Source organism: Nematolebias whitei, chromosome 17 (genome assembly GCF_014905685.2).
Source record: "Nematolebias whitei isolate Nwh7 chromosome 17, NemWhi1, whole genome shotgun sequence".
Taxonomy (NCBI): domain Eukaryota; kingdom Metazoa; phylum Chordata; class Actinopteri; order Cyprinodontiformes; family Rivulidae; genus Nematolebias; species Nematolebias whitei.
The window spans coordinates 25,574,655-25,598,018 of NC_056514.1; the positions used below are offsets into that span (position 1 = coordinate 25,574,655).

At 40.8% G+C, this 23,364-nt stretch overlaps 2 protein-coding genes across 2 annotated transcripts; one reads left to right on the forward strand and one right to left on the reverse strand.

Moving 5' to 3' along the window:
- Positions 1–6,342: 6,342 nt before the first annotated feature.
- Positions 6,343–15,151, reverse strand: LOC119423604 (protein ADP-ribosylarginine hydrolase). The gene is made up of 8 exons (XM_037691006.1): positions 15,076–15,151; positions 13,072–13,186; positions 12,865–12,973; positions 12,473–12,571; positions 12,293–12,398; positions 11,862–12,128; positions 8,808–9,022; positions 6,343–6,738 (listed from the first exon to the last, which is right to left on the reverse strand). The coding sequence occupies exons 1-8, from the start codon at positions 15,081–15,083 to the stop codon at positions 6,590–6,592; spliced, it is 1,068 nt and encodes a 355-aa protein (XP_037546934.1). The 5' UTR covers positions 15,084–15,151; the 3' UTR covers positions 6,343–6,589.
- Positions 15,152–19,497: 4,346 nt separating this feature from the next.
- LOC119423605 (neurexophilin-1-like) lies at positions 19,498–22,257 on the forward strand. Its single transcript, XM_037691007.1, has 2 exons — positions 19,498–19,557; positions 21,541–22,257. The coding sequence occupies exons 1-2, from the start codon at positions 19,498–19,500 to the stop codon at positions 22,255–22,257; spliced, it is 777 nt and encodes a 258-aa protein (XP_037546935.1).
- The last annotated feature ends 1,107 nt before the right edge of the window (positions 22,258–23,364 follow it).

The window sequence follows — 23,364 nt, forward strand, 5'->3', positions numbered from 1 at the left end:
CTTTTACATAAAGACCATTAACTACAAAATAAGTTTAAACACCTGCTAGATTCTGAGCAGAACACCAAAGAATCTGCTGTTTTACTTGAGTGCATCCAAAGGCTCTTTCATATAAAGATAAATCAGTCTCAAAAGTCGTCACACAAGCGTACTATAAGTTTTACAAACGCATGAACGGTTTGTCAAATGTACACATTTTAATTTGCGCAAGTAAAAATATTCTGTACATACAAATGGTCAAATAGACGTGCACAAGTCACCTGCTGTGGACGGATCGGCCCCCTGTGAATGTGACTTTTGAGACTTTCTTACTGCTCCAGATTCAAAAAGGTAATGCTGCGTTCAAGGCTGGTGAAAAGCTGGGACATCTGAGCCTTACCAGTTTACTGAGTTACTGAGAAACGACTCGCTTCTAACTTGGCACAATAGCTCACAACCTGTAACACATAAAATATGCACTTAAAATATATTTTCCAGTATTTTCCTTACTCTGCTTAAAACACCGGATTATATATTTTTCCGGTATATATGTGTGTTGTGTGTGTTATATATGTGATTTGTGCACGTTTATTTGACAGTTTGTGCACACAGAATATTTCTACTTGTGCAAATTGAAATGTGTACATTTGAAAAACTGTTCATGCGTTTGTCAATCTTATATTGCACATTTGTAAAACTTGTGGTACACTTTTAGATTTTAATGCGATTACTTTTGAGGTTGATTTATCTTCATATTTTCTTAAGGAGGTTTGGGTACTGTATTTTTCCTGGAAACTGGTGTAGTGCCACATCCAACAACACTCTTTATTTTATTACAAACACATGCACCTTCAGATATTTACCGTCCAATCAGTGCTTTATTTGAGCCGGAACAACATCCGGGAACACTCTCATTTTGACCGGGTGCGTTCCGGCAACTGTTTGCTGGGATCCGGTAACTCAAATCTCCACCCCTAAAAGTCCAAAGTTGCTATTTTTATTTTGAATATTTATTTAAAATACGTTGCCCAGTCTGTGGAGAGGATATTACAGCTGCAGCAGGCGCACCAGCTCCCGCATACGCTCCTGCCCATCAGAGACACGGACGGCATGTCCGGTGGGGATGAAGTGTCTTCCTTTATATGGCAAGCAAAGTGGCCCATTAATAGCCAGACATGTGGTAAAAGTGGCAATTAATTGGCCCCTTGGCTTGCCATACCTTATGCACAGCAGCGCCTCCAGACAGCTCTGAGCGCGCACAACTGCTGATGTGAGCTCACGCATACGTTTCAGATTTAATAAATAAAACAAAACAGCTACAGTTAAAAAAAACAATAAAAAAAAAACGAGAGAAATGTTTGACGTGTATTATTCACATTAATCACGTATCAAAACAATGCTAATTTGTCAAAATAACAACGATCAAAATGTTGAAAAGACCGTCCAAGTTACTTTCATTAAATAAATGGATGGATGGATGGATGGATGGATGGATGGATGGATGGATGGATGGATGGATGGATGGATGGATGGATGGATGGATGGATGGATGGATGGTCCTTAGTTGGACAACCAAGAGGGCAGTCATAATTGAGGTTGGAGCAGCAGGAGCAACAAGGAATGAATTCAGCGGAGAACAGTTTGACTCAGGAACATGTAGTGTGTGTGTGTGTGGGGGGGGGGGGGAGGACACGACATAGTCGGAGCTGCTCTATTCACACACAACCTGTTGCTGCTCTCTAAAATAGTAATTTAATCAAGCGTTTACAAATGTAGGTAAACGTAGATGTTTAACAACCCATTAAAATAGGTTACACCAAAATACAGGAAATTAAATCTATTCAGAAATTTAAGGGGGAGGAGAACCTACAAGCTCCCTCCACTTGCCCTGCTCCCCCCCACCCATCCCCACCAGCCGCCCACTGTTTATGTTCCAGCATCGATCAGTTTACAAATTAAGCACTGCCTCCAATATACATAAACACAACAACAACAACAACCCGTAAACAGTGTTAAATCATCACCAGCCAGTTGCTAGGCAACACTGGGACCTCTAATAGCACTTGGGTATCGGGGCCCTCCGCAGTTCGGGTGTGGGTGAGGGCGTTTAGTGTGGGGGGAGATCTCAGAGGAGGAGAGGCGATGGTTGATCCAAAGGATACTCTGATGGAAACTTCATCCCTGTAACTGTCGTGGGAGCCAACACTCACCATTAATGTCATTCCTGACTAAAGCAGATCGACAGGCGGTGTCGACACGTTGGACTAAAGGCAGAACGGCATAAAGAGACCCAGAGGTTTCTACCGTCTCACTCATTTTGACAATACAAGTGTATAGCAGTTGGTGTTGCTGAAATTGAACCCCTTCAAACTTAAACTCACTGCTCCTCAAACAAGTCGAGCAACTTTTGTCCGAAAGGCACATTAGGGATTAAATCTGTGAAACACCCCAGCAAGATCTTACCGGTTCACATTGAGCAAAGTTATATAATCAGAACAAAAACTATAGGTGGATTTTATTTAGGCTGTTGAAGACTAACATTATTTATATCTTTCATTTAATGCATTAAAATCTGTACAAGTTGTATCTCCCCTCCTCTTTTCACACGAACCAACCCTGCCAACACTTCACCCCAACATGCACCCAGCCACTTCCACTCTGTTCCATTTTTCATCCCTAAGAGGAAACCTGGGAGCCAGTTTGTCAGCTTTAGTCGAGCTGACTGCGTCTTCTGCCTGTCGCCCTGCAGAACAAACCCAACAGGCCGTGTGGAGCGGCAGCGCTGCTCGGTGGGTTTCAGCTGCGCCAGGAGGGCTCACTTTACAAACACCAGTCACACGAGGAGAAAGTGCCTCCAAATTGTAAATTAGCTGCACGGAGTGGAGATCTCTTGATGCCATTTGGTTTGGCCACAGTGCACCATCATAATGGGCTTCTTTATTATTCTTACCCAGCTGTCTCCAAAGCTGCACCAGGAGTGAGAAAACATGTTGTTTACATTTCAGCCACATGAATCAATTTGAATTGGGTCGACTCCAAACGCTAATCAGCTGCACGATTACTTTCTGCAGGTTTCATTAAAATGTGTCCAGTGGTTGATGAAATCATCTGGTAGCAGACAAACACACGCAAAAACCTTATTGTCCAGCTTTGCCTGCTGGCAGTGGGCGCTAACATGATGGGAGATGACGGGATGAAGCACTGATTGAATGGGAACTTTAATAATAAGCAAATAGAAGACAGAACAAAGGCTTACATCAGGGATATTCAGCTAAATTGCTCGGGGGGGGGGAGTTACTGAAAGCCAAGAGTTCAGGGGCCGGACATCCAGCAGTTATTGTCATTACCGTATTTTCCGGCATATAAGTTGCACCTTTTTGCATAAATTTGCAAGTCCTGCAACTTATACACCGAAGCGACTATTTTCTGCCGTACTTGTCACTCCGCCCTATAAGTCGCATCAGTCCATATTTGTCTAATAAAATGGAAAAATCCATAAATATGTCGCTATACGTCGCATCTATTATGCATCACAGCTGACGACACGGAAATGTGGGTCCTGTGTTGTGCCAAAAATCGATGGGCTGCCAAATGGCAGCCACGGGAGCGTGCACAGGAGGACTTTAACAAGAATTTTAAAAGATTAACACTTAAAAACAATTATTTGTTTGCTTGAAATTATAGTAAAGGTGTGTTTCAGTCTAACGTTTGCTTAATAAATACACTTTAATGGTCAAATTAGCGGCATTTCGCTGGGGTGGTGCAGCCAGTTTGATGGTCTGTCCAAGCAGCAAGCAGAATGAAGTTGGGGAGATATTAGTAAGCCGATTGTGTCATTAATAGCTGGTGAAGATTCTCATTAATTCACGACATGGTAAATTCTAAAAAGTTCAAGAAAAAAACATTAATGCGCAAATTAAAAAAGTATAAAAAAGTAAAGTAAAATATAGTAAAAAAAAAAAAAAGTCCAGTTGTTTTTGTCTTGAACGGTTTTGAATTTGTCATCATAGCAACGTTTACCTATTACATGATTCAACGGCACGCCATACCGCTACTACTATTCTGCTGCCGTCTAGTGGCTGAAAATGATACTGCTCAATTTGTTTTTTTCAGTCAGAATGAATGAAAAGTCATAGCTCAGCCAAAAATTGGTTTATAAATATGGGGAAAAATACATACATACGTTGCTTCAACCTAGAAGTTGCAGGGCATGTAAATTATGCAAAAAACTGCGACTTATAGGGCGGAAAATACAGTATTATACTTTTTTTTCCCATATTCATAATGCAATTTTTGACTGATGCTTGAAATGTTCATTCATAGACATGAACCAGTAAACATTACCAGCTGCAGCCATAGAGGCACACACACACACACAAACATTCACTTCGAGACAACTGAGAAAAACTTAACACAAGTAAAATGTCCCCAATGCCACCCATCCAACCCGTGGGCCGAACTGTGCTCACCCATGGGCCTGATTTGGCCCTCGAGCCACCAGTTGAATAGCACTAGCTTACATTTTCATGGGGTAATATTATTAATACAAACCTTCCCTATTTCCACTTTAACCCAAAGCAATCAGCGCATGTTTTAAAAGGCAAAGCAGGAAAAGATAAAATGACATCACCAGTGCTCCTTATCAATCCGTCTTCTGAACTAACGAGACTCTCAGGAAAAAAAATAAATGTCATTTCCTCCCTGAAGTACTCAAAGACACTGCACAGCTCAGTAAATCATGTAAACTACAGTGATTTAGTCTTAAACTAGTGATCCTAGTCCAAATACACACATCTGCAGATGGACCGTTTGCTCTTATTTCTCCACTGCGGCTCTCAGGCTCTGCTCGTCCTCGGCCTTTACGGGCCCCCTGACATTTCACGTGACAAACTGCCTCACAGCCCTGACGCCCTCATCATAACCCGCTTCCTCGAACTGCACTTCTCTTTTGATGACTGTCTTCTGGTGGCGACGACTGACCATGTGGATCAGCCACAGGGAGTCACTGTCTGGCATCATTATCCACCACCTGCCAGCAGCAAGCCTGTTATGGAGCTAATGGTGGCGCTCTGTGGAGGAACTGCGCCTCTGTGTGGTGGGAACTGTAGAGTCGTCTGGCGGTGTGATTTGTCCCATTTTTATCATACTATGATTTGTGCAGGTCCTGTGATGGACTTGTGACATGTCCTCTCAAACAGTGACTGCTGGAGATAAACACCAGCTCCTTGACCCTGAATGGAAAAAGTGGGTCAAGAAAATAAATGGGTGGATGGAGTTGACACCAGTTCACAAAGCTAACGTCCTCCCTATTTAAATATTTGGTCTTCTGACAAATTATGAAGCTAAATAAAAACGGTTTATGTTATCATAAACTATATTAACTGGTGCAGTTTAAAGGCGTTTACTCCTGTAATTTTCCAGCTATACAGATTTTCAGTTCTGGAATGCGGGTGCACATCAGTGTAAACAAAGCACTCGGCTGAATCTGTCCTTGAGTCATTCGATTGACCTACAATGAGCTGGCTGTAGTCTGTTTAGCCAAATGTAATATGAATATGGCATATCAGATAAATAGAGTTGAGAAGATGATGTTCAGGTGGAAACACAAAAGTGAATTTGCTGCTCAAACCGGGCAGTGGAGAGCCATCAAGAGCTCAACATTCAAACATTTCAGCTGTTTCTGTAAGTAAAAAATTACATAATGTAGATAGACCATTTTAGATATGAGAAAAATATTGTGCTGGTTCGTTTCTTTGTGGTGATTTTTTTTTTGTTTGTTTGACCAGTTTTCACAACTTTGCAGCGAGTTCTTTTAAATTCAAGAAGCTGGAACAATGATGCTGAGGATCAGGGACAACTCAGAAAGTTTTTCAAAAGGTGGTCAGACAGAGGCCATGACTAATTGTTGGGTGGGACACCAAAACCTAAAGCCACACTGAAATTATAGGACAGACAGAAAGTGGCAAAAATCACAAAAATTATATCTGTATCAAAGACTTCTTGTTTTTACTGTTACAAATATGACTGTACACAAAAACGTAGCAAGAAATGACACTTCTAGAAAAGAAATACATTTATTATGGCTTTATAAAAAGCAGCATTTGATTTGCAGGTTGGCTTAAATTGTGACAAGCAAGTTTTATTTGCAGCACAAGGATTGATAAATGCTCTGCACTTAACATACCATTCATTTAATCTCATAAAGTGCTTTACAAGATGTTAAATATTTGCACACAGACGCCACACGGGGCAAAACTGTGAGGTAACCCAAAGGGAAAAATATGTTTTAATTCCAAACTTTTCTATAATTTAAAAAAGTGCAAATAGATTCAGTGATGCCAACAAAAATAAAAATTACCGATAGTATAAGGATAATAAATGTACGTATTTAAGGTGACAGTGCTTATTCTTTGTTTGAGAAGCAGGAGTGTAAAGATTTGAAGTATTCTGTGTGAGATCTGCATGTGATGGAGGAAGAGTCCCTCCTCCTGGTCTCGTCTGCCGTTCAGCCGAAGATGAAGGCCGCCGAAGATGAAGGCCGTCTGTGAACGTGCAGGAAAGTCGCGGCTGCTGCAGCTTCAAGCAGCTACAAACATACATTGCTGCCTTGTTAATGTGACAGAGCGTAGAGCTGCTCGGCACAACGCTCCAGTCGGTATCGGTACTCCAAGTTGCTATAGTTGCCTTCAGGGACCCCCTCGGTGCCGTAGAGGAGACCCCAGCAGCAGCAGGCAATCACTGCTGTGCTGTCACTGTCGCCTGAATAGAACCATACGGACAGAAACAATAAACAGTGATGTTTGTATTTTAATGCTGTCATATTAAATTTGTGTCACCTAACAATAAAAAGATCTTGAAGAAAACTATCAAGACGTTTTGTTCAAACTAAACTATTAGAGCTGGAAAGAAGGAGCACTAAGGTGCTAAAAGCATCTATGAAGGAGAAATGAGCACAGACTGAGAAAAGAGCAAACTGTATTATAAACTACAGAAAGCATTATGAATGTTTACTGCTAAAGAACTGCTGAAAGACAGCTGAAATTAGCCAAAAACAGGCTGAAATGTAGCTGAAATTGAAGAACAAGCCTAAATTAGCAGAAGAAAGCAGAAAGCACACATATTGGCTGAATTAGGTTTAAAAAAGCAGAACAAAAAAGTAAGAAATTTGCTCAACACTTACTGAAATGTAGCTGAAATGGCAAAAAGAAGCCTAAACTACCAGAAGGAAGTGAAAAGAACTGAAATGAGCTTAAAAATAAAAGTGAAATCAGCTGATAAAGCTAAAATTAGCATCAAAATAGCTAAATAATAGCTGAAAGAACAGAAAAAAGACAAAACTATGAGGAAAAAAGCTGAAAAAAGTGGATATTATCTAAAAATTTCTTTGCTCAATTAGGCTGAAAAGTTGGTGTGCAAAAAATATGGAATTAGCCAAAAAAAAGCTTAAATTTGCATAAAAACAGCTAAATAGTAGCTGAAATAGCAGAAAAAGCTGAAACTTGCATAAATAAGCTGCCAGGAGCATAACAAGCTGAAATCAGCAGAAATAAGTTAGAAGAAGCACAAAAATGTTGTAGATAGCTGAAAGAATCCAAATGGAGCACAAACAGCTGAAAAACATCTGAAATTAGCTTTAAAAAGTTTAAATTTGCACAAGGAAGCTGAAAGAAGCTGAACCAGAACAAAATGCAAAAGGAGCAGTAAAAGTTTGTAAACAGATCTAAAGATCTCAAGGATGGAAAAGGAGCTCAATTCATTTTATGAGAAAAAAAAAAAAAAAAGACAGAAAAGGCTAAATATTTCAAAAAGCTAAAGTTGCACCCTTCTCCTGAATGAGCTGAACGTTTTGATATACAATTTGTTGAAATAGCACAAAAACTGTGGAATGAGAAAGATGCAGAAAAACGTACAGAAGAAAAATGGATCACAATAGTGTGAGTGCTTCAAAAACATTCACACTATTAATTTATCTTTAGTGCATAGTTTCTTTTTGAGTGAATGTAATAGTTAGGAGTAAATGAACAGGGGTGTCATGTCCCACGAGCTCTACATTACTGCATAAACACAACTGTGTGCAACATTAGGTTTAAATCACGTTTGTTTTTCCAAGCTTCACACTTCGCTCTCTATTCTTTTCAAGACGGGAGATAACGACCGATGGAAAATTGTTCCTCTGACTTTTATTTAGGATCAACTGATCAAATAAACGGATGTCTGAATGTCTAAAGAAACATTTCAGTATATATCTCATAGTTTCTTATAGTTTCTGTCGGTGCCACTGTAAAGAAAAATTAACTAATGTCGCCTCGTGACTGAATTCATTAAACTATAATTGACTTTATAGCCGACACTCTCGCTGCTGATGTTTTGTAATCCTGCATGAGTTGTTCCGTATGTTTTTCTGCAGCCACTGATTTCTTCTGTTGCACATTGACTCAATGAAGACCGGACTTCAACTCTTTTGTGTTTCACTTTGGTAAAAATGAGCAAAAACATATTTAATAGCACATTGAGAATATTAACGAATGCATCTTTTAAAAGGGTAGGAGCAGTCACTCCTTTGTGTCCCTCATGGGTACCTGTTGAGCTGAGTCCTACTCTGAAGCAGAAGCTACAAAAAGATAGTTACAAAAACTGCAAACAGCTGCTTTATAAAAGCTGTTACTAACACCTCCTGTAGACTGAAAGCACCTGATAATAGGAACCACGTAATGATGATGAGTTTGTGTAAATCAGGGTCTGCACACAGTAACTGCATCAACTTCTCCTTTCAGGTACCAGACCGGCCCCGTAAAGTTCTGACTGTGAACTCCTGTGAAACCACTGACCTCCATGGAAGGCAGCTCTGCTCATCAGTTCCTCCCAGTCAGAGCCAGCCCCCAGCAGGGCATCCAGCGCGATCATCGGAGCATCGTGTCCGCAGGCCCCTGCCCAACCAGACAGACTAAAGGTCTTGTAGATCTTGTCTCTTTCAGCTGGACCGTAGGCAGAGGGCCAAACCACTGGTCCTTCTCCGTTAGAGATGCCCCTCTGGTCCAGATACCTGCAGACACAGGATCGTTTCATGTTCAAATATTTTAACGAGCACAAAATGTGGTTAAGGTTATGGTCAGGGTGAGGGGACACCTTTCCAAAAGCAAAAACTACAAAAACCATTGGCCCCAACAAATAATTCATCTAAATAAATGTTAGAAATACAATATTTTTGTGCCTTTTCTAAATTTTTTCAGCTAATTTCAGCTTGCTATGCACCTTACAGCTCATTTCTGCAAGTTTCAGCAATTTCTGCCACTATTTAGATGTTTTTTCTTGCTAATCAACTATCGACCAAACTCTAAACTTTGCATGTTAGCCAAGGTTGTAGAAAAACCGATAAACTCAAATCAAAAAGTATCTGGACTCATTTAACATCTTACCTCTCCATCAATCTGGTTTCAGGAATCAACACAGCACAACGACTGCTTCAATGAAGGTTCTTAATGACGTTGTTGAAGCACTGGATGCGAAGGATTATTGTGCTGCACTTTTCTTAGACCTGTCTGAAGCTTTTGACACTGTGGATCATAACATCTTGTGTCATAAGCTCTCGGAAATTAGTTTCTCAGATCATACCATTGGTTGGTTCTCTATCTTTCAGATCGTAGGCAATACGTTCAACATAATGGTACTTCCTCCAGTTACTTAACAGTCAACAATGGTGTACCACAAGGCTCAGTCTTAGGACCCATCCTCTTTACAATCTACATGGGTAATGTAGGTCCTTGATGCATCCTTACATTTCTATGCTATGGTAAATGGACTGTACTTATATAGCGCCTTTCTATCTGATCAAGATACTCAAAGTGCTTTACACTACAATCTGTGCTTCATTTACCCATTCACACATCACTCTACTAGATCTCTACAAAGATAATTGAACAAATCATTCTAAAGAGACTAATCAGAGCTTTATCCCATTCATACACCAATGGAACACACTTTGGAGGCAATGAGGGGTTCAGTGTCTTGCCCAGGGACACTTCAGCATGTGACTGCTGGTGGATTCGAACCCCAAACTCTGGCATTGGAGGACGACTGCTTTAACCACTATGCTGATGACACAGTTGCTTACAGTCGAGCTAAAACAGTTGCTAAAGCTCTCCAGCTTTTGCAATCCGCCTTTGACATCATCCAGTCAGATTTGTTCCGTCTCAAACTTGTCCTAACGACAATAAAACCAAAGGGATGCTTTTTTCAAACAGGAACTCAGTCCCAGCAGTTCTTCCTCTGACTTTATCCTCAATTGGTGTCTCTATTGAGTTTGTCGATTCCTACAAATATTTGGGCATCTTGGTCAACTCGCATCTCTCTTTTAAGCTTCACATGGAAAACCTAGTAAAGAAACTGAAAGTGAAACTGGGTTTCTTTTTCAGAAACAGATCCTGTCTAACTCTGAATGCTAGAAAACGCCTTGTATCTGTGACTTTCCTTCCCTCCATTGATTATGGTGACATTATTTACATGAACGCTCCTACAAGAACCCTGCAGATGTTGGATGCTCTCTATCATGGTGCACTAAGATTCATAACTGGCTATAACTACTGTACCCACCACTGCACCCTGTATTCACTGGTTAACTGGACATCATTAACTTCATGCAGACTCTCTCACTGGTACATTTTCATCTTTAAATCACTTCTTGGTCTGCTGCCTTCATACATCTCCTCCTACATGTCTCTGCATGAGTGCAGCTACAGCGTGTGCTCTCAGGACATTATTACCTGCAGTGTTCCCTCAGTGAGGACTGAACTTGGCAAAAGGGCCTTCTCCTACTCAGCTCCTGTTCCCTGGAATATCTTGCAAAAAGATCTGAAGCTCTCGACTTTGACCTCTCTAAGTGGCTTTAAGAATCTGTTGGACTCCTGGCAGGGACCAATGCAGACATGTTCCTGTTTTTAGTTTTCTACATTCGCCTTACAACCTAGCTGTTTTTCAACTTTTCCTTTTGACTGTCCTTTTGGTTGCCATTTAATTTTAATTTGTAAAAAAAAATAATAATAATAAATTTGTATGTCTCTTTTATGATTGTCTATTGCTGTCGTTGTTGTCCACTGTTGTCATCACTCTGTTAAAAATCAGGTTTCTCTTGTATATGAGTCCCCAAGGCTCAATGGGATTAACCTGTCTAAATAAAGGTTGAATGAATGAATGGAAGAAAAAAAAATCAACTTTTTTAGCTAATTTCCTTTTTTTTGTGTTCATTTCTGCTTATTTAAACATAATTCAGCAAATGTGTTCTTTCTGCTTTCTTCTGCTAACTTGGTCTTGTTCTTCCATTTCAGCTACATTTCAGCATGATTTTAGCTCATTTCAACTGTTATTCAGCAATAAGCATTCACACTGCATTTTCGCAGGAAATGCAATTTCTCTAGATACGTTTGTTTCCGTGCATGCGTAGGTTTTGTCCGGGTACTCGGTTTGCTCCCACAGACCAAAAACATGCATCATATGTTAGGTTGATTGTTAACTCTAAATTGTCTCTAGCTGTGAGTGAGAGAGTGAATGGTTGTCTAGTTTGTCTCCATGTGTCCCTGTGATGGATTGGAGACCTGTCCAGGGTGTCCCCCGTCTCTCGCATAGTGATAGCTGGACATGGGCACCAGTGACCCCCGCGACTCGAACAGGAAGAAGCGGGTAAAGATAATGTATGTTTGTTTTAGCGTAATGTTTGCTAGTTTAAAGCAAAAAGTGGTGAATACAAATGTATGAACCACTTTTTAGTTTTTAGAACTATAAAACTTAAGTTATTTTTTCCATAATGAACTTTGTAAATCTGAAGTGCTAGACAAGAAAAAAATCAGTCCATCAACCAACTCTATGGACCTGACTTCAGCTCTTCATACCACTGCCACTTGTCACAGAAGTAGCTCCAGTCTCTCTCCGTCTCCTCCACAGCGAAGCCCCGATCCTGAACGAACTTCCTCGCTATGGGACAGGCCTCGTTGATCAGGCCCAGACCCCAGGTGGTGATGGGCCTGCGCTGGGCGGCGTATGAAGCGAAAAGAGCCGAGGCTACGGCTCCCAGGAAACCAGTGGGGTGATTATGGGTCATCCTGCCCGTCTCCACGGCAACGGCCACAAGTGACGACAGCTGGGCCGGACTCGGATACCTGGAGTAGAAAAAAACAATCAGTTCTGCAGAAGTGCTGGAGAAACCTAATAAAAATACATAAATATTTTGGAGCTTTTGTTATTATTTTAATTAAATAGCGGGTAATATTTAAGTGTTGATGATAAGATTAAAAGTTCAGCTCATAGATAAAGTGTGTCTCACCTCAGGCCGATGCACATGGACCTCATGGCTGCTCCACAGCCTGCCCCCCTGGGGTTATATGGCACTCTGTAACCCCCTTTCAATCCAGGTCTCAGTTGGAAAACAGCTGAGAGTAAACTACATTAATATTTCTACTTTTGCAAACAGCAGATGTGAAATAAATACCCAGTGCAAGCCTACCCCTACAGGTTGTTAGACCTGGTTGCCTCCCATCCATGTCTTTCATCCCCTCCACGTAACGAGCAGCCACCTCATGAAGGAGATCCTCGTCTGTTTTATCTGTGAGGAATTCAGCACTTTGTTCAGACTTTAAAGATGTAACCAATTTGTGCACAAACCCAGTCTTTGCCTTCTCACAGCAAAGGTCAAGTTGAATTTCCTGCTTTTGTACGAAGCTCTATTAGAGCAGCAAATCAAGACAAGACTGGAAATTAGATTTAACCTTTAGCTGGTGTTTCTGAAGAGGACGGAGTGAGGCTGTGTCCTGATGAGGTCTGATTCATCCAATCAAATCCTCATCCAGAGCAAAACACAGACACAAACTGGAGATGTTTTCCAGAGGATTTTCTCACCAGTTGCCAGCCCTTCAGCTGTTGCCAGATGCAGAACAGTGTCGTCGCTCACGGGCCAACTAGGAAGCTGAACCTTGATGTTCTTCAAGCCGCCCAGCTCCTGCAGCTCCTACAGGCTCAGAAGAGGAGAGAGGACTTTCTTTACTTTATCTAATAACATTTAAAACTGTCTGCAGCCCCACATCTTGTGTATAATACAGTACTAACCTTATGAATAGCTGGTCCAGACTTGCAGAACTCCCACAGCTGGCTTCTGTAGCCCAGAGCATCACCAGCACCACTCAGCACCATGGCTGCCTTATACTGCTCCACAGTCACGGGTCTGTAGGTGGAAAGAGACTTTCAGCTTAGAAGGCAGTGAGAAAGGACTATGCACAAGAGTTTGTGTGTGATTGTTATTATCTTACCAGTTTTATGGGGTTTTTTGCTAACTACTTCTGCTTTATATTCTCTGACATGTCGTAACATTCAGCAGACGAGTGCTATGACTTTGGTTCTTTGAACATTTATAGACAGATCAACAAGCTAAGAGCAAATCTGAACACGCAGCAATTCTTTGTTTTATTTGCGAACACAAATAGCCGAAGCAACAGCATATTTTAACACTGCCACGTAAACAGACATATAATCCAGTACTGACAGCAGCATAAAGGTTTGTCAAACGTGTTCCCTAAAATCAGGGTGAAATTGTGAAGATGTGAGTCATTTTAAAATGGCAAAAATCCTCTCGAGACTCAAGTTGGGCCACTTTTTTGCAACTTCAATGAAAGCTCTTTTATAAAACTTTACAATGCAGTAAATGTCAAAATTAAAACTGTTATTTAGGCAGAAATATTTATTAAGATATTCTGGTCACAAATGCAAGAGCAGAAGTGCTACAGCTAGCTGCCCCTGCCACTATTTGATCTTCCAAAATAAGCACAAGTCTATATATAAATAAAACATGCAACAAAAAACATGTATATTTCAAGATAATATTGTGTTTGCATGAACCTGTATGATATTTTGAATATTGGAGTTTCAAGACAGGAACAGCAATCCACTTCGTTCTGGCTAAGTTCAGGCTAAACCTGGATTTATCAGCTGAATCGGTGTAAGTGAGCAGAATCTGCTCTTTGACACAGTTGCAACACCAAAGTGACTTAATTTTATTCTCCAAGATGTTCCAGGAGCCCATTTTCAACACAAAGTCTGCAAAGAACTTCTTTCTCCCAGGGTTTTCTTCAGCTTTTGTGTGATTGGCCAGAAATGTGAAGTGGGTGTAGTTATTGAGGACACACTGTCCTGGGAGTTCCACAGGAACCAGTGTGGCTGTGGTCACACTGTGAATATTAGCTTCTGGGATCCAATATTCACAGAGTTACCAATAAACTCTCTTGGGCCAAAGCTGGCATGCTGTGTGTGGGCGCTGCTGAAATCGGGAGGGACTATGGTCGTCAAAACAGCCCCCGACATCCTAAAATAAGACATGGTTATCCTCCACTTCCATTAACAGAAAAACGTCCATCTCTGTGATTGTCATAGTGTTGTCACAGGAATCCATCTGATTTCCTTGCCATGAGGTCGCTGTGTTTCTGTCGGTGTCCCACAATAGTGTGCTGCAAGAGGCGTGGCTTCCATGAGATCACCATTGGGTTTTTTCTCGTAGTATAAAATGTCTGTGCGGGGAAAAAATCTCTCTGCTACGATGCAGAAAGATTTCTTAACAGAAAGTTAACCAGTTTTGTCAGGATTAAACATGCTTCCTTCCCCCCAAAGATTTATCTGCAACAAGTAAGATGTTACTTGCTCACAAATTTTTCACAAACCCCACTTTAAAAAGTCCGAACTATTCCTTTAACCCTGTGTCAAATGGGTGAGCGGGACGTCACTGGTGACGTAGAAAGGAGGCGACAGGAAATGTGAAGAATGCGCTTAAAACTGATTAAAACTTCGTGTGTGTCACTGTGACAGTGTGTGTAATTACAAAGTGTCTGTATTAATGCTGGAACCGCGAGACCTGTACGAGTTTTGTTGTGAAATAAGAATGCGACATTAATCTGAAACATATTTCAGAGACTCGAAGGTCCAAACACCAGAAGTGTCCAAAACAAACAGGAAGCGGTTCAAGATGTCACACTTGACAAAAACAAGTTGCTCCGTGGCTTTAAATAAGCTCATTTTCTGTAACATCACAGAAAATACGCTGTCCGCACACAGTTTACATCTCACCGGTCCATTGCAGTGCGTCCTTCCCCGGATTCGGTCCTGACGAGGCGGGTACCCTCTTCAGCCGACACCGAGGCTCCTGACATGCTAATAACACTCGCTGCAAGCTCCGACTGCGGCTCCGTCCCAGTTTAGAAAAAGGAGAAACACCAGCTCACTAAAAATTTACAACAATAAAAATTAATAAAATTAAGGCTCAGCGGTAACCCAGCTTTAAGCTGATGTTCTTCAGTGAGACTGGACTGTGCTACTTCCTGTAGTTGCGGTGAACAAGCTGTTTTCACAGGTAAAGAAAGTTTTAAAGTGACACAGCGTTAAACACACGGAAGCACGCAACAGTCCCATTGAAAGTACATAAAAAGCATCATTTATCTACTGTTTTTATATAATTTATTACATGTGTCAATATGTTAAGGATCGTCGTAATTGTTTACTAACTACTAACATAATTATTTTAAGTATATCTTTTTTCTTTTAATTCATTTCAGTTTATTTATATAGCACATTTATGAAACCACTTGGGGAAACGAATGACTTCTTTTATTTACTTTTCATTTTATATGATTATTGTGTGTACCTGTGGTTTTGTTTAAAACAGGTCTCTCTTGAAAATGAGTCCTCTTTTTCTTTTCATTTTCTCATTTACCCTTTATACAGGTAGTCTCAGTGAGTCATGAGAACTCATTTTCAAGAGAGACCTGTTTTTGGGAGCACACGGTGGGGGTTAAGGGCCTGCAGGGGCCCAGAGTGGGGCAAATGAGGGTGGAGGCAGGTGTGGGTGCTTCACCTGTTCCACCCACATTTTGATGTTGACGGTACTGGGAGTTGATCCGGCGACTTTCTGATCACAGGCCCATCTTCTCTAACCTCTGTGCCACCACTCCCCCAAAAAATTATGACAATGACTCAATGAGACTAACCTGCATAAATAAATGTAAATGAACTTGTAAATTTACCAGCTAAGAGCTTGTAACAGCTAGTTTATTTAAAATTATTGCTGGGACACAATATAAAAAAATTAATCGAGTTAATTACAGGCCTTGTAAATAATAAATCTTGATTGATCGCATGTTTATCAAACAGTAAATTTTTAACACGGTAAGTAAAGATTTTCAACTTTAGGAAACTATATTTGAGAGCCTTGTCCTAAATGCCGATAAAACCAAAGGGATGCTCTTTTCAAACAGGAAGTCGGTCCCAGCAGTTCTTCCTCTGATTTCATCCTCAAATGGTGTCCCTATTGAGTTTGTTCCATCCATCCATCCATTATCTTTACCCGTTTATTCCATTTTGGGTCACGGGGGTCACTGGTGCCCATGTCCAGCAATCACTGTGCGAGGGGCGGGGTACACCCTGGACGGGTCGCAAGTCCATCACAGGGCCACATAGAGACAAACGAGACAAACAACCATTCACTCTCTCACTCACACCTAGGGACAATTTAGAGTTACCAATCAGCCTAACATGCATGTTTTTGGTCTGTGGGAGGAAACCGGAGTACCCGGTGAAAACCCACGCATGCACGGAGAGAACATGCAAACTCCACCCAGAAAGGCCCCTGGATCGGGGTTTGAACCAGGGACCTGCTCGCTGAGAGGCAGCAGCTCTACCAGTTGCGCCACCGTGCTGCCCATTGAGTTTGTTGATTCTTATAAATATTTGGGTATCTTGGTCGACTCCCATCTCTCTTTAAAGCTCCATGTGGAAAACTTCGTAAAGAAACTGAAAGTTAAACTGGGTTTCTTTTTCAGAAACAAATCCTGTCTAACTCTGAATGCTAGAAAACGCCTTGTATCTGTGACTTTCCTTCCCACAAATGATTATGGTGACATTATTTACATGAACGCTCCTACAAGAACCCTGCAGATGTTGGATGCTGTCTATCATGGTGCACTAAGATTCATAACTGGCTGTGATTATCGTACCCACCACTGCACCCTGTGGTCACTGGTTAACTGGACATCATTAACTTCACGCAGACTCTCTCACTGGTACATTTTCATCTTTAAATCACTTCTTGGTCTGCTGCCTTCATACATCTCCTCCTACATGTCTCTGCGTGAGTGCAGCTACAGCGTGCGCTACAAGGACATTATTACCTGCAGTGTTCCCTCAGTGCGGACTGAACTAGGCAAAAGGGCCTTTTCCTAATTTTCCTGTTTCCTGGAATATCTTGCAAAAAGATCTGAAACTTTCGACCTTGACCTCTCTAAGTGGCTTTAAACATCTGTTAAGTTCCTGGCAAGAGCCAACGCAGACATGTTCCTGTTTTTAGTTTTCTACACCGCCTTATAATCTAGCTGTTTTTTCGCTACTTTTCCTTTTGATTGTCCTTTTAGTTACCATTTTATTTTAACTTGTTAAAAAAAATTAAATCTGTATGCATCTTTTATGATTGCCTGTTGTTGTCCACTGTTGTCATCACTCTTTGTTAAAAAAGTCAGGTCTTTCCTGTAAATGAGTCCTCGAGGCTCAATGGGATTAACTTGTATAAATAAAGGTTGAATTAATTCATTAGCTCCTCAAAGTACTCCTTCCATCTTCCTGTCACACTCTCCTCACTTGTTAGAACATTACCATTCCTATCTTTAACAAGCCTAAACTGCTGCACATCCTTTCCAGCCTGACCTCTCTGTCTTGCCAATCAGTACAAGTCCTTCTCGCTCTCTTTAGTCTCCAGTCTCCCATACAACTCATCATACGCTTTCTGCTTTGCCTTAGCTACCTCCCTCTTTGCTCTATGTCCCATCTCCTTATATTCCTGTCTCCTCTCTTCAGTCATCTCACTGTCATATTTCTTCTTGGCTAACCTATTTCATTGAACAGCGTCCTGCACTTCAATATTCCACCACCAGGTTTCCTTATCATCCATTCTCTGTCCAGATGACACATCAAGTACCTCCCTACCTGTCTCTCTAATTACTGGTGCTGTAGTAGTCCAGTCATCTGGAACCTCTTCCTTACCATCCAGAACCTTTAACAGCTCCTCTCCGAACTTCTCACAACATTTCCTGATGCATGCTCAATAATCCAGGTAGAAAAATCTTAACTGTTTTAGATTCTCACAACATTCTTCCTTCTTCAGCTTCCACCATTTGGTGTTCTCTCTTTGATTTTACTCTTTTTCTTTTCTTCACAACAACAGTCGTTCTACACACAACCATCTGATGTTGTCTGGCCACGCTCTCCCCTGCCACAATCTTACAGTCTCCAATTTCCATCAGGTTTCTTCTTCTACACAGAATGTAGTCGACCTGCGTACAGCTTCCTCTACTCTTATAGGTCACTCTATGTTCCTCGCTCTTTTGGAAATAAGTGTTGACTATAGCCATTTCTATTCTCTTGACAAAATTTACCACCACCTGTCCTTCCTGGTTTCTTTCCTTGACACCAAACCTACCTATCACTTCCTCATCCCCTCTGTTTCCTTCACCAACATGTCCATTCAGGTCTGCTCCGATCACCACTCTCTCCTCCCTGAGAATCCTCTCTATCACTTCATCCAGATCTCTCCAAAATGTATCTTTCTCCTCCCCATCACATCCAACCTGTGGAGCATAACCAATGACAATGTTTAGCATCAGACCTTCTACTTCTACCTTCCGGCACATCACCCTATCTGACACTGTCTTCAACTCTACTCCATTCTTTGCCAACTCCTTCTTCAGGACCAGCCCTACTCCATTTCTCTTTCTATCCACACCATGGTAAAACTGTTTGAACACTGCTCCAATGCTGTGAACCTTGCTGCCCTTCCACTTGGTCTCTTGGACACATAAAACATCTACCTTCCTGCACTTAAAACAACAAACAGCCTTACTTACGACTGGTTCCTTGGACATAACAGGTTTTCTAAAACAACAGGGCAAACAGATCAGCTGCTTTAACTAAATCAACATATTTTCCCCTTGAAAACAAAATGTATTCATGTTCTAAGTTTCCAGAGGATTGATGCTCTTGTGGCTGAGGCGTTTGAGCTCAGGCTGTCCTTCCTTTTTTGGCCACAAGATGGCACTGTTATCTCAGCTTCCCTCCCTCAATGTAAACCAAGTCTAATTCAAACTTTTGTTAGTTGCGCTCATAAATCAACAATATATGATGCTCAAAGTTATTTTGTGATGGATGAGAGAAAATAAAGGGCTTCAGAGGTGGGCTATGTGAGATATTGTTGCTACTTATAGAAAATATTTGAGATGAAACGTGAGGTTGTGTGGAGTGTGTGAAAGAAAGAGAGGAAGAGTGGAAGAAAACTGTTGAGATCTGTGAAAACCTCCCAGTGTGTGAGCTGCAACTGGAGGCAGCATCACACGGGAGGCTTCCCTGCTGGAGTGTTTGTCCCACAGTTTATTATAGATGCAGACATTTAAACACGGAGCACCGAATGATGGCTTTCTCTGAATGAAACTCGCATGAAGGTTGTGCACCATGGAGATGTTTCCCCATCGCTGCTTGGTTTGGATTTTTCTGAGAGGAAGCCTTTTATTGGTGAGTAAAAACATATATATGTATATATTTAAATTGATTTACAGTAAACTAAGTAATTTAAATTGTAGATTACCAACATGGGAAGAGAGCTGCAAGCGCTCAAAGGAGAGTAGTTTCAAAGTGTTTTTTTTTTTATTTTAGTTAAATGAGTTAGATTTTTATGATTAATCTTGAGAGGCTTTTATTGCATGCTGACAAAGTCAAAAGAGCAATGTTATTTCCTCATTTATGTGTGCTTTTATTTGTCTGTACGTCAGCAAAATATCTCACGAATCACTAAAAACATTTTAATGAAACTATCAGAAAGCGATCACTGGGTTGACGACTAAAGACAGTCGTGGCAAATTGAAATAACACTAAACAGCATATGCTAAACTACATTAAATGGTGCCATTTGAAAGTGTTTACTCCAGTAGTTTTCTAGATATGTTGATTAGCAATTCTGAAATGCAGGTACGCACTCAATGTAAACTAATGAATCAGCCAGAAAGGAAATCATACGGACGCTTGCGTAATGGGATAACCTACATTAGGCCCGAGGTAAAAAGGTGGTAAACTTGTAAATTTGACAGTGAGTTTAGATCTGAAATAATTAATAAACACATTTTGTAGCGCACCTGAAATAAATAGTCTCATCCGTTGTGTTTTCCAGACAAACTGGTGAAATTTCAATTAAAATATCCTGATGCATGCTCAATAATCCAGGTAGATTTGTCAAGGTTACGTCAGGTCCTCTGGACAGATTCTTTTTTAAAAGCCTTCAGACTGAAGTCTTTGGTATAAAAGATGAAACATTTCAACAAAAAATAATCCATCCATAGGACAGGACTTAACCTTGTTTAAATAGTTTTAAAAAACCTATATACTTTATTCAACAAATCTATGTATAAATACGTACCAATACATCAAAACTGTTTGACTTCTCGATCTTAAACGGTTCTTCCATGGACGCCAACTATTGTTGATTTATTTTCCGGTAGTTGAAAGACAGTCACAAATTTTGCTTCCAATTTTAAAATTGTATTAATTAAAAATCAAACCAAGGAGCAAAATGCATGGCTTTGTTATTGTTTTGTTAGTTTGTTACTTGACTTGTCTTTATGACATTTCAATGAGTAGCTTCAGCTTTTGAACCCAATTCAAGATGGCTGCCACAGCTGACCTTTGCCTACACATAGACAGCTCAGTCAGTTTTACAGATATGGAGCTGCAGTTGGATGTAGAGGTAGTTGACAGTCATTAACAGTCTTACTTCTAATCTACAAAGCCCTCAACAACCTAGCTCCATCTTATATTAGAGATCTTATTGTTCTATATTTTCCTAACAGAGCTCTTCACTCTCAGACTGCAGGCTTACTTGCAGTTCCTAGAGTTTCCAAAAGCAGAATGGGAGGAAGATCGTTCAGTTATCAGGCTCCTCTCTTGTGGAACCAACTTCCAGTTTCTGTCTGTGAGGCTGATACAATGTCCAGTTTTAAGACTGGACTTTAGACTTTCCTTTATGATAAATCCTATAGTTAGGGTTGGCTTGTTATGCTGCTATAGGTTTAGACTACTGGAGGACAAATTTACCTAATTTCTTAAAATTGTTAAAACTGAAAAGTTTTCATTTGATACTATTTCTATCTCAACGTGATTCTCAACCTGCCATTGTGTATCTGTTCCTCTCAAACCCGGCCGGTCGAAGCAGATTTCCACTTGTCCTGAGCTGGTTCTGCTAAAGGTTTCTTCCTCATGAGGGAGTTTTTCCTTTCCACTGTCGCCTTCATGCTTGCTCAAGATGAGAGTCTGTGATGAAGTTAAACTCAAAGCAGTCTGCTCCTCAGATAAATAATGTTATTAAATTACTTTTATGTGTACAGATGTTTCTGTTTAGTGCCTGAGATGACTTCTTTTGCGACTTGGCGTTATATAAATAAACTGAATTGATTTAACAGCACGCAATCCTAATTTTTAAATATCTCCTCGTCATTTTCTGTCTAGTTGGTCCTCTGTCTCCATGGTCATTCCACCTTCAGCACCTCAGCATCGCCTCAACTCCACAAAAACCAGGATGGTTCTGTAAAGATCTGGGACCTTCAGACCAGGAGCGTGACTCAGAACTCCAGTCTGTCCATGTCCCTGTCAAAGCAGGGACTTTTGGAAATGTTTGAAGGCACCTCAGAGCCTCCCGCAGACCCATCCGGGACGACAAAGCTCCAGCCCATCATGAAGGTTCGTGGAATATCCAAACTGTCCAGGACGTTCAGCTGGGGAGACTTCCACTCCAACATCAAAACCGTCAAACTGAACCTGCTGATCATGGGGAAGATCGTGGATCATGGAAACGGATCTCTTGGCGTCTACTTTCGCCACAACTCCACGGGCGTGGGCAACGTGTCCGTCAGCCTCGTCCCGCCCGTGAAAGGGGTGGAATTCGACCTGGAGCGCCAGAGCGTGGTCCACCCCAAGGACTCAAAGACCTTCAACTGCAGGGTGGACTACGAGAAAACGGAGCGCAGCAAGAAGGTGATGCTGTGCAACTACGACCCGTCAAAGACGTGTGACCAAGAGCAGACCCAGAGCCACATCACCTGGATGTGTTCCAAACCGTTCCAGGTCATCTGCGTCTACATGTCTTTCTACAGCACGGACTACAGGCTAGTTCAAAAAGTCTGTCCGGACTACAGCTCCCAGAGTGCAGTTCTGCCCTCAGGCTGAAAATGTTTGGAGATGTTTCCCACTTCATTCTGTCTAAACGATTTAAAAGAAACTTTACTTTTTTCTTTTTTTTCCCCCCTGAAAACGTTTTTAGGAGAAGTTATAAATCTGTCCGTCTGATTTTATGACATTTTATGAAGTTCTATCTAAAATAAAATCATAATCTTTATGTCATTAGTTATATTTTCCACTACTAAAATAGCTACTTCACCATCATAACAGGAAGCACTTCATTTATTCCGATTTAGGATTTTTTGTTATTTAAAAAAGTGTCTGTCAGCAAAATGTCTCATGAACCATTTTAAAGAAACTTGCCAGAAGTAATAATTAAATGTACACGTAGAACATCTAGCTTGGTCCACCTGATCCAAGATGGCAGCTACAGCTAATCAATATTAACTCATCAATCAATTTTATAGATATTGCGCTAAAATTAGATGTGGTAGTAGCTGAGAGTCATTCAAATCACACAGTCTGTTATATTATTTTAAGGTTTGAAACAGCTACAACTTCATTTCTCCACAGAAGATGCTCCTGAGCTAAAACTCAGAGGACGATGTGCATTCCTTCAAGGAATAATAGGCCTTGTGGCGCCTAATATCTCCAGGTATGGGAACAGTATGCGAAAAATAAATAAACGTGGTTAAAAAAAAAAAAAAAGGACTTATTAGGGGTTGTTTCTCTTCTCTGATCACCTCCTGCTTCGGTGTGGATAACATGAACTCAGCATTGGTGAAAGAGCGAAGAGCTGGTCGTTCCTAAAGTTTCAGGGCTGCAGAAAACGGTTCGTGTTGCAACGTCGTCACATTTCATGAACGGAAAATCTGCTTGCTGCAACACATTCTCACACAAGTTCCCTCTGCGGGAAAATGAAGTATAAATGTCTAGAAGGCACTCTGTTATAATGAAAGCCTTTTAAAATGTGCTGCTTGGACGTTCTGCTTTGAAATAAAACTTGAAAAAGCAGAAAATGGTGTTTTCTTAATGTAAGAAATAAATATATAAAAGTGTTTTAATTGTTTTTTTTTTCTTCCAGAATAAGGAGCATGCAAAATAACGATATAACCATAAATACTGTCTATTTTGTGAAATTAAAGCTAACCTGGA